The 12,113-nt window shown below is 47.8% G+C and overlaps 1 protein-coding gene across 1 annotated transcript; it reads right to left on the reverse strand.

Annotated features, from left to right (window-relative positions):
- Positions 1-3,049: 3,049 nt before the first annotated feature.
- On the reverse strand, positions 3,050-6,168 carry GHRH (growth hormone releasing hormone; the record flags this gene model as incomplete). Its single annotated transcript, XM_082065563.1, has 5 exons — positions 3,050-3,113; positions 3,452-3,589; positions 4,190-4,294; positions 5,184-5,312; positions 6,089-6,168. The coding sequence occupies 5 exons, from the start codon at positions 6,166-6,168 to the stop codon at positions 3,050-3,052; spliced, it is 516 nt and encodes a 171-aa protein (XP_081921689.1).
- Between the last annotated feature and the right edge of the window lie 5,945 nt (positions 6,169-12,113).

Here is a 12,113-nt window from a genome sequence, read left to right on the forward strand (position 1 = left end):
GTGAGTTCTTTTTGAGCCTCCTATTTTGTTGCTGCTCACTTCATCAGCTTTGTTTTGTAACTGATTCTTTCTGCTGATGCTTCACGTTAGGACAGTGCTTTCCCTGCGCCCGTGGAGCTCTGGCGCGTTACCCAAGGAGAGCACAGATGCAAGAAGAAAACCATGGAGTGCTACTGTGATGTATTATCTCTCAGCTGTGTGTTGCTATGGATTTTCTACCTCCTTGGCTATGTGTTAGGAAAGGTTTTCTTTTGGCCTTTATTCTGCAGACATTTTCTGGCTTGCTGTATTGGTTTTTATATTTAATCTCACGGAGTCTGACCATTTGTTTCCTTATTTTGGTGCAAACTGAACTTTCAGGGGAGTCCCTATTATTCCCAATAGCTACACTCGTCCAGCTGTTTTATCTTTCCAAAGTTCTGATAGGTCATTTGATTGTATTTGGGCTATTCAATCTAGCGTTTGTATATACATACATACATACATGCTATATACAACAACCAGTTTGTATATAGCCTTTCTTCCACTTAACAGAATTTTGTTGGTTTTTTTTGCTACCACATTGACTACTTTGGGAAGCTGCTTCGTTTTTTCTAATTTCTTTCCTTGGAGCAAGTCAGTCCTAATGGCTTCAAGCGTGTTAGTTACTACAGAACAACGTTTACAATCACATTTTGAACCAGACCTGCTCGGGTTGTTTTTCTCTGGCGGGTCCTGTGTCCCGCTGTGCTATGAAGCAGGAGGACGGTGTGTGTGTCACTGGGAAGGGTGACAGGTGACCCACTGGTGCACTCGCTGCTGTCACAGCTTCACCAATCTCCCTCAACATCCCCTCGTTGCTTCCCATCCTGCTGGGCAGTTACTAATATTTTCATCGTGCTGGAACTGTAAAACCTGAATGGGGAGAATTTAATCTGTAGGGGTTTGGTGCAAATATGAACAAATTTCCATGCATACTGAAGCCTGCTGTCCTAAGACACGGTCACCTGAAGAAACATGAGATGGTCTCTACTGCAGACTGTCGAGTTGTTCAGGTGCAAGGAGGGATGATTTAAGAAGTCTTAATGTATGTTTGCATGCCACTGTATTTCCCACTTGGTCTTGAGTTACTGGCATTGGACCTGGTGCCTTCATTAGCACGGCTCTAGTCATCCTTGGGGCATCTGCTCGCTGTCTTTGAGTGACACCTTCCATTCTGGGCCCAGGATCAAGAAAGTAATGTCTTAACAGACACAGAGCCATCCTGACCTGCTGTTGGACAGGTTTATTTAGAACAACTTTTATTTCCTGCTAACGATGGGAAATCAAACCCCATCCTGACATTATTTACATTTCTGAAGACATAATTATTACACAACAATAGGAGAACTGGGGTGACAGGGAAGGAAGTGTCTGTGTGAGTTCACTGGGTTAATAACTTCTTTGAAAACACGGTTGTAACTCTGGCCACGTTGGAGTTCAGAGCCACTGGGTGGCACGTTGAATTAAAACAGTGACAGCCCAACCTGATGCACAGGGATCTCCTTTAACTCTTGCAGAGCCGTAGCTTTTCGTTGAACACCCCAGGACTGAGCAGGAACTGTAGCTGAGCTTTCCAGAGCTCAGTTTTGCTGCCAGGGCCCTGTATTGAGGAGCCAGCCCGCAGCGCTGCTTCTCGTGGGTGGTGGACGTGTGGATTCACGTCTTACCTCGCCCCGATCCGAGCTGCGTGTGTGGTTGCGCCATCAGCGTCTATTTACAGGAGGTTGTAACCAATTTACTAAGTTGCCTGAAGGTGCCTTTTGGTGGCCTCATGTTTATTAATCAGGCTCTCAAACAGAATGATGATTTGGCAGATATTTTGCTACGCTTTGTGATTTGAAAGCCTTAATTAGAAGATAATATGTCTCCAGGATTACAAGTGTACTGGTTGTTTTCGTCTTTGTGTGTAAAGCAGCCTGAGGTTAAACCACTGAGGTATTTTTTTTTTTTCTGATTCAGTGCACAGACCAGTATTTAGAGAGGGGAATTACATTTTAAAGACTGAAGTAAATGAAGTAGTGCATCAGAACTGCATTCCTTTAAACAGATCTGAGGAGTGTATGCATCAGTTTCCAGCTGCTTTCATCGGGGAATGTCTTCATTGCTTTGAAGGGCTTACTGTACAGTGAGATCCATGAGCTCTGAATTACTCTAGATAGAAGCAGGAGGAAAAGATAATTATGAGAAAAATTTGTTAGCACACAGAAGGTTTTTTTTCATTATTTGGAGGCTTTTTCTGACTGACCTGATTTGTGAAAAGGTAACCAAGTCAAGCATGGCAAGAGAGCTGCTGAAATGCTGTGCTCTCCCAGTGGGATCATGGGCACGCTTTGGGTAAAGCTCTGATCTTCCCCCACCTCCCCAGCCCTGTTTTTGTTTATATGCACACAGGTCTCTTCACAACCCTTTATATTGTGGTGGTGAGGCCTGGACAGGCTGAATTTCTGTGGGACAGAGGACTAAGATGAGGGTGCTCCAAATAGGACAACTGACATTCGTACAAGTGAAGTTGTTCCCAAGGATGAGCTGTCTGCTGGCTCTCAGTTCCCCAAGGTTTGCAAGATCTAGAGCATATTTAAGTTCCAGGTAACTACTTTCAGGAGTGAGGGGTACAGAAAACACTAAGACTTCTTATCCTATTCAGTGCAGGGAAAACCTATAATGTCCCGGGGATCTAGAGGCAGGTTCTGCTCCTGCAGGAAGATTTTTTTTGTCTGCCTTAAGCCTAGCTTAACACTGGGGCATGCAGTCTCCAGGTCGCTTTTGGTTCCCAGACATCCACGTGCGGCTTCACAGCCCTCATGGCCTGTTTGTTCAGACTAACAAGATTTTAGGTACCCGAAAACTGATAGGGAGTGTTTGCCCCTTAAATTGCAGCAAACACCCTTTTTCATGGCCAGCAGTGGGAGTTAGCTTTGAAGGAGAGCCTTCAAACTGCTCAAGCAGTGCAGAAGCGATGTGTTACAGACAGAATTGAGCAGGGAATGGTACTCACCAGAGCATGGGGAGATGAAAACGGGGGAAATATTTACATGAGCTTAGCCAGGGTGCTGGGAAAGCCTTCTAACCGACTGCTGTTGATGTCCTGAGGCCTGTGAAAGAAGAGAATAGGACCATGATGGCATAATGGGTTGAGAGAGAATTTCTTTTGCATTACTATTTTACTGAATTATGGGGTTGAGAAGACAACAGAGTGATGTACTGGAGTGTGCGGTGTGGGCTGGCCCAGGACAGGCTGTTCTTTATCTGCACCTGCTTGCCCACATAAGGGAGGGGCTGGGTTATGGGATCAGTTAAGAGCTTTATTCTGTCTCCAAGTGTACCTGCAAAATGATACTTAATCCAGCAGCTTCACATCTGGAATGCAGACAGCAATAAGGACCTTGTCTTATTCCTGCGGTGAGCAGATAATGAACTGATTCCCACCTACCTGTGATTGTGCAGGATGGCTCCCAGGAAGTCCCGCAGGACCATCTGTTGGTGGTAGCGGCTGTCCATCAGGATGCTGTCAGACTGGCGCCTTGTCAGGAATCCGTGCACCCCTTCTCCTGGGCTGCTCTCGCTGCTTCTGTTACGTGATGATGAGAAATATCTTTGTTCCAGAGATGCTTTTTAGTCCCTTGCTCAAAGTTTGGCTGAGGCTGAGCCGCACAGTAAGGGAACCTGCTGGGTCTGAGCCAGAGCTATTCTGCTTAATTTCAGTAAGAAATTGGTCAGCTGTACTTGCTCCTGTGTTAAAAGAGGGATTGGAGCTGGCTTGCATCTGACTAGTTGGTCTTAAGTAGTGGCAGTTACTGATCTATGTAGCCAAAGCTACCGGGGTGGTAGTGGAGAGACTGTTTTTTGTGTTCAAACCAGGCTGGGGATAACCGTTTCCTACCAGTGAATGATAATTGCAACTATCATTTCCAAATATTATTGCTTGTCGATATTATGGTAGAGCACTCAGCTGATCTCGCACCTATAGCCTTGGAGGAAAGGATTAATTAGGCTGCTTAATGATAGTTGTGATTAGGGGGACCCAAGACAAAGGGATGCAGGATGCTCTTTGGGATGTGGAACAGCAGGAGAGGTTGCTCCTGTTGCAGTGGAAGGCAGCTGTTTCTGCTACATGCTTGAAAGAAACTGCCCAGTTTAACAAGCAAAACACGCTGTGGCTGTGGCTTACCCGAGCCTCTTGCCGATGATGGTCTGCAAGAATTTGCGGGCAGAAATCTGGCCCAGGAATTTCCGGTAGTTGTCGGTGAATATGGCATCAGCATGACGCTCCATCCTAGGGGTGAAAGACAAGCACAAGGGGTGGGCTCTAAGCTAGCAGTGAACCTTCTAGGTGAGAAATGGGTGTTTCAGATGTCAAAATGCACCAAGGTGTAGCACTGCTGAGTTCAGGGACAGGTAACCACAGCAAAAGCCTTTTGGTATTGGAATGTATTAGTGTTGGAGGGTAAAAGGATTTGAGGGAGCTCAGTCCTGACAAGGCAGCAGGCAAAATTAAATGTCTGTTAATCAGTATCCACACCAAAACAAGCAAGGTGAAGCACCTGCAAACCAAAGGTGAGGTCAGAGAACCAGTGGAAGGAGGAGGAGAACCACAGGCTGGGAGAGGGCAGAGCTGGGACATCCCCGTGCCCTGCAGCAGCACCGGCACCTCCTGGGAGGGCTGTGGCTGGGACAGGGTGGCAGGAGCCTCCAGCAAGTCTCTAGCCTGTGGTTAGACCAGGCTCCTGAAAATCCATGGATCAGCAAAGCATGAGCCACTTGGCTGGTCCAGCTGTTGTAAGGATGAGTCCTCTGTGCTTCAGACAGAAATAACCATCCTCCAGCCTTTGGCAGGGTTGGAAAGGAGAGGCTCTAACAACTGTACAGGTGGATTCCCAGAGCTCGGTGGGAAATGATGTTCCCTGCAGGAGCGCTGGGCCTGTGACCCTGTTAGTGCATCCCTGCTGCAGGGGGACAGCGGGACGTGGCCCTGGATGTGGGTGATGGTGGGAGCTGGCACAGTCCCAGCCTTCTGCTCCAGCTGCAGGGCTCAGCTGCGTTCTCTCCCTGGAGCCTGGACTTTGTGGTGCTGGTGGGACTGAGCTGCTGGTCTGTTTCTGGGCTGAGGAAGATCATAACCAGCGTACTCTTGCTGCAGCGGGGCTGAGAGATGAGGTACAAACCTTTTCTCAGCGGGGTCTGTTAACAAACCCTCCTTGTCCTGTTCCTCCGATGGGTTATGGCTCTGCGATGGGCTGCTGTGCTGGAGCTGGAAGTTCACGGCCTGGCCAGCAACGGGCCCTGGGCTGTATCTGACAGACAAACCCAAGGCCAAGTGTGAGATGTGCTCAGCTGCCAGTCAGGGATCAGTGTTGACCGCTGCTGCCTCCATCCCCCTCTCATCAGGAACACAAGTGGTGTCTGTCACTCTCCCCAGCGAGAAACCACCCTGAAGCTATTTCAGCAAATATGATAAGATAGAGCTGCCCCAAACACACTTCCCCCCTTCCCTGGGCTCCCAGCATCCTCGAGCAAAATTCCAGCAATACTGGTATCGTTATGCCATGGCTAAAGCATTTTCTATGGAACATTTCAAATCCATGGTTATAGAACCCAATACTCAATTTTATGCTTCCATTGATTTGTAGTGGTAGGAAGTAATATTACAGTTTCTAACAGTCAGCAAGGAAATCCTTGAAATATTAATAGGCATTGAGTTTGTGTACTAGAGTATCTGCAGTTCTGGTTTCAATGCAGGTGGCCTGCAGGCACAAATTTTAATCAGTGATGGAGCTGGAGGTGCTGGCTGCTCTGGAGATTGCCAGATTGCCCTTTATAGGACCCAGCATTCAATTCTAAAACCAACTGTTTAGGCTGAAATACTCCATGTCAGGTGGCTGCCTTCATTGGAAGCCACCCTTAGGCTAGCAGTGTACCCAAAAAATAAAGCTAGGGTAAAGAAGGCGGCTTACCAGTGCGCATACAGTTCATCTGGCTTTCAGAAGTGCTGGCCACCTTAATTTGGCACGTGTTTATTTTGCACAAGGTCAGGGATGAGGCAGCCTGGATAAAACACTGAGCAGCTTACCTGAGAGCTGGGTGGAGAGGAGAGGAGATGGAGCATGCGACTAAATGCAGGAACAGGACCAGGGTGGCCTTATCCAGCATCTTCCACCCTTTGGGGACACCTGGAATGCAGAGGAGTCTGAGTCAGCGGCAGCGAGATGCTCAGGGCCAGGAGGGGAGGCCAACCTTTGTGCTTGTGCTCCCCCTGCTCATTTATCGACACAAAGGGACTGGAAACATGTCCCTGTGTTTGTGATTGTGGTGTTTCCCAATGCAGAGATGTCTTAATGTGGTGAAGTCTTTGCTGGAGCATGTGATTCCTGGATGTGGTGGCTTATGTGACCCCTCAGGGAGCTGGTCCCTCCCTTGGGTCAGGATGCAGGGCTGGTGGGCAGGGTTTTGCACTGTGGAAGCCCCTTATTGTGACCTGTCCCCGCACTGTGGTTGAAGGAGAGATTTTTAGGCTGGGCTGAGCCCCAGGGACCACTGCAGGGGCTGTAAATACTAGTGTGAGAGTGCTGCGATGCTGGGGAGCAGCAGTTATAATAGCCAGGACTGCCTAAAGCAGACTTGCTGCCTGCGTGGGACCACCTGTGACCTCTCCTGGGGATGTGTGACCTGTCACAGGGCTGTACGCCACGGGTCCCTGCATTACAACTGCCTGGGCTGCCCTGCTGCCTGTCCAGATATCAGGGAGAAACGGGGAAATCCATGTAAAATTCCTGGCCAGAGGTGCCTGTGTGGCTCTGAGCACCAGCCCCTGTGGAAGGTGAGGAGGAGCTGGGCGCTGTGTGTCTGTCCTCTGACAGACAAACAGATGCTGTGGTGCTTCAGGGCTGGCTGAAGGGCCGCGGATGAGTCAGGACAGAGTCGCCTGAGGTTGCGCACCCTCGGAGCTGAACACGATGCTTTTGTCATTGAAAGCAAGGGACAGTGGGAAGGTATTTCAGTGAAGGCTCTTCCATGTTTTGATTGAAAGCGATTGATGTTTTGCTCAGTAACGGTTCCTTAAGAATGTGGATAGAAATCTTTAAAATATCAGGTTTCCCTGTCTTATTTTACACAATAAAAGAGCAGAAAGATGTTTGATCTCCATAAGATGAAAAAAACACTTTAGAATTTTACCTTTAAAAAAAAAAAAACAACCCACAACTTTGAAATGTATATACGTTCCTGCAAATCCAAATACGTTCCTGCAAAAAGAGCAGTTTCTGAATGGAAGGATTTTGGTTGGACTTCTAATTTCCCCAGCAAACTCCCCGGCAGTGGGTGTCGCTGGTGGTGGCGGGGGAGCCTGTTCTGATGGGAAAATGGGTCTAATCCTGATACCGTGGAAGTTAATAACAGAATCAGTGGCGGTGTCAGAAGGGCATGGCCAGACATGGGCAAAGTGGTGCACTAAGAAATGGGGTTTCTTACCACAAACTTGTTCTCAAGCCCAGTCCCTGTTTCCACTCTGGCCCCTCGGAGAGCCAAGGAATGCTCAGGAGCAGCAAAGTGACTTTGAGAGAGACTTACAGGGCTCCTGGCTTTAGGGCAAACTTCCTGCTTTGTGGGTTTGGGGTTTTTTTGTTGGGTTTGTTTTGGTGTTTGTTTGTTTTTTCATTTGAACCTGAAAAAGCTTGCCTCTTCTGTGCCTCTGCCCCCTCAATGTCTCCAAGACAAATCCCAAACCAGATCTCTTTCTAGATAGAAGTGATCTAAAGACTCTGCCAGGGGCTACCAGGAGACTGACACTGGCATCTATAGAAAGTGCCAGTCAGGAGATTTAATCAGTAACGGGAAAGCTGCTGTGTGACCAGAGAAGTGAAATATCAATGTAACTGAAAAGAAAACCTAGTCCAGTGTTGTCTGCTTCCCTTTTTTCCTCCTAGGATACAGCCCTCATTGCCACTTCCTTTCTGTATCTGGTTTCTCTTTGAATGCTGGGTTTTCTTCCAAAATCACTTTTTATCCCTTTGAGAATTTTTTTTTCTTCTCTGCTATTAGTTTCTTTGCGTTGGTTGTCTTCATTTGTTGGGGTTTTTGCTTTGTTTTAGTTCCTAGCTTTGTCTGCCTTCCCCTGTCTTGCTCTGTCTTCTCTCCCTTCACTGCAGTCTGATTCTGGACTATTTCTGTCTCGCTTTTTCCCTTGGGAAGGAGCCTGAAATGAAAACCCTACACCCCTTCCCCAAAGCATCTGATATTACAGAGGGGAAGCCAGGGGACTGAAGTGTCACCCTGCGTACAGGCAGCTTGACAGCTCTTGTCATCCTCAAAATTCTCCTGAGGTGAGGGACACTTTACTTTCCATTCTGGTAGCATGTGAAAAAAATGATTAATAAATAAATTCCCCTGAAGATGAAGAGCTTTTAGCACTGTTCCAGCAGATAAAGCGTAATAGCTTCGTTCCATCCTGTGCAACGCTAACAGCAGCATTGTGACAATGACGGGAGAGACAGGGTAACCATCTCTTACTGTTTCTGAAACCTTAACCTGATCAGTCTTAAAAATACCTCTGTGTAGATGAAACGAAGCTTTTACTGTGCCTGTGGTTTTATAAAGTTCAGACTTTTATACTATGAAATGCTACATTAGAAAAGCAGAAGTCCTTTTAAGTGCCTTACTCTGCCTTGCTGTAGCTGGCTTCACGTTATCTGTAACACGCTGTTGCATTTCTCCTCACACTTTGGTTTGGCTCGAACAGAGTTTTATTGATGGGCCAGTAAAATAGCATTCATTTTCCAGGGTAAAAGGAACTCTCATCAATACAGCAAAAGAGGAAAACTGTGCTACAGCTAGTAAATGTCTAACACATTTTTACAAGGCTCATCTGTAGTAGTATTCTATTGATTTACACTTATCCTATAGCTCAATTATTTTTTCCTTCTATAACTTGTTACCAAAAAAAAATCCTGTATGGTACAAAGGATATTGTACCTGGCAAAGCTAATTTCTAAATAGATGAAATCGTTAAATGCTCATGCGGAGACTCACCGTTCCCTTGGAGAATGAGCTCTTCCTAGATCGGCTCCTGCTCAGGTGTTTCCTTCCCCGGTTGTGAATAAAACTTCCCTGGGGCTGTTCCTGCGAGCCCCGTGGGGTGCGGGAGGACACTTGGGTCTGCCCCGGCTGTCCTCTGGCTGCCAGGGAGGTGCATCTCCTCCCCTTTTATACCTGTGCTCCCCGGGAGTCCTGTGGGCTTCTGCACGTCACAGAATCAATTCTCCTCCTGAATTTCAAAAGCTGTGTTTAGCATCTTCTTTTTTGTGTATGGAAAGGGAGGTTGCAGGGAGAGGGTTATGCCTGTAGTCAAGAGTCGTTTGCGTGCTTTCTCTTTATCACTCAAAGAGTGAAGAGCAAATAATAACGACCATAATCTGGCAGAGCGAATGACAAATTTGCTTTGCAAGTTAAACTTCTCTTTCCCTCTGCATTTTTTTCCTCCTACTCCACAATGAGAGTGAACCATTAATACTTTCTCACGCTGTCTGCTTGGGAGGGTTTATCATTTTGCCACTTTTTCTTTCATTATCATCCTTTTCTTCCTTGTCCTTCTGCTCCTTTGTTACTCACACCTGCTCACACTAGCAGGGCAGTTCGTGCTTTAGTCCCTCACAAACATCACAGCTCCACGTCAGGCACACAAAGCAGCCGGAGAGCCCCGCTCTGTTCATGTGCTCTGCACAAAGGCAAAGGGTCTTCCCTGGGGTGCTGTGTGCGCTGGCAGCTGTCTGCATCCCTGAAACAAGGTTTCTGAAAGTCCCATTAGAAAGAACACGTAGCCTTGGCGCCAAGAAGACCAGGACAGTTCAGAGGAGTTAAAAACGAGGTGCCAGCATGAGCTCCACCTGCCAGATTTTTAGTATTGAATTGACAATGCCCAGAATTGATGGGGACCCAGACATTTCTGTCCAAGGGCTTTGTGTGACTCGGTGCTGGGAAGAAGTTTCAGCAGGCGAGATGACTCATGTCTGCCTGCTACAGAAATACCTTCACCTCGAACCCGAGTGCTCGTCGCGGCTGTCGGTGGCAGCGATGGATTGCAGGGAAGGACAGAGCAACTCGTGGGTGCCTGCGTGTCCGGGGCGTTGGAAGCGTTCAGCGTGGGTCTGACTCTGTGCCGTTGCCCCTTTGCTTCTTGCTGAGGTGAGAAGTCAGCACTGTGAGCAAAGCAGCGATGTCCTCCTTCCGAACCGTGGGTTCTCGGTAAGCAGTAACCCGACAGTCGGGAGGGCCTGAGTGAGCTGCGCGCGCCAGGTGTTCTGGTGTTAAATAACCACTGCTGTATATCTAGACAGATGTGCAGCAATGCGTTTGCGCTGTCCCTGCTTTCAGTGCTCCGAGGGCTCATGTTCCCTTTGCTATCAAATCAGGACCAGGTGACTTCACAGAGAAATAATGAAAAAGGATTGAACAGACCAAAGCAGGAGCCTGAGCTGACCCTGAACTGAGCAGCTGACCAGGGGCCTTCTGCTGTAATCCAGAAACAGAGCAACAACATGAAGAGAAGCAAGAACTCCTGCCTTCCTCCAGCTGGGAAAAGAAACAGTGCAAACCTGTTCACAGGGAGAGGAGCTGCCATGCAAACCAGGCAGGTATATCATGTGTATCATTCTACTCCTGAACACCAGAGAAAGGGATTTCAGGGCAGCGCAGTGCAGGTTTTCCAAAACCTCTTTACTGGTGCACACAGCTGCAAACTGGAAAGGGATTTTTGTTTGTAATCGTTGCACCAATTTTTCAGCATGACTTATTTTTCTTGCCCTCTCTTGGTGCTACGCTGGCTGAACAGGTGAATCAGACCATGTTGTTAGACCAGTCAGGAGCCAACGCTGTTTCCAGGTATTATCCTATAGTGTGGTTTTGAGCTAATTCTTTATCTGTCTGGCTGCTGTAAGATACTGGGCAATATCTCTCAGATCAAGGGGAATCAGTCTATAATTGACTTGTTTATAGCTGGGATTAGGAGGGCTGTGATCCACGTTCATATCTCAAGTGAGCTGCTTTCAAAGCAGTCTGTATAAATCTCCATCGTCCTAGGGGTTTCCCTGCGCTGCCTGCGTTGTGTTCCTGTCAGGCACAGCTGGACCCAGCAAGACTCACACAACAACAAGCTCTCTTTATGACTTCAAATTAATTGCTAGAGGCAGCAGAAATGTCTAAAACCCTCCAGGCTCTGTTGGGTGTATACAGCTTAGGAGTTCTGAAATAGCACAAATACAGCAGCTTTTCTGTCCCTGGGATTTCCTGTCCCAGCTTTAGTCGAAACCTTCATATCTCCCCAGGACTTAGAAGGGGTTTTTGTGGAGCTCTTCCACCGGACTCTTGAGCTGTTACTCTGGCTATTGTGGCTGCTTCCCCCGCAACAGAAGTGCCGTGATCCCCACTGCTGCCTAGTCCCACCATGTCTGCTGACATCTCTGGAGAAAGATGCTGCAGACTGTGACAGGATCCAGTCTTGCTTGGAGCCCGTTTTGCATCCATCCGTGTTGCAGTGTGTATTTGAGCTGGTAACTATGGTCTTTGCTCTGGTGGTCATTTTTGTCAGTGAGGTGGTCACACAGATAGGGCTGGTGCCCCCTGCACAGGGGCTGCGGTTCGGTGGCATTCAAAGTCTGAGGGTACTAGATGCGTGACAGCATTCATCATGGGAACTTCATTTTAGGGGTAGTATCAATAATAATTTGGCACAACAAATTACAAACTTGTTTTGCAAAATGAACAGTTTTTCTCTTTAGAGTCTCTCTTGGTTTGTCCCTAGAACCTTCTCAGTTTCTCCCCTCCTCTCCTCCCTACCCCAGCTAGCGCTGTCAGCATCCTCTGGCTCCCAGAACATGAGGAATGTCACACTCAAATTACTTCCCACAGATTGTTGCTTCAGGTTAGCAGCACGCAGTGGATCACTGTCCATTTGCCCCCTAAAGCCAAGCCTAGACCAGCGCAAGCCCTGTGGAGCCTACAGCCAGGTATGAGCTGCCAGAGGTACCTTCTGCAGCTCTAAGTGCCCGTTTCAGAGTGACATCCCCGCAGACCTCACCTCCCCAGCATCCCTGGGTGAAGCACAT

The sequence above is a fragment of the Streptopelia decaocto genome (genome assembly GCF_964273445.1).
Source record: "Streptopelia decaocto genome assembly, chromosome: 14".
Taxonomy (NCBI): domain Eukaryota; kingdom Metazoa; phylum Chordata; class Aves; order Columbiformes; family Columbidae; genus Streptopelia; species Streptopelia decaocto.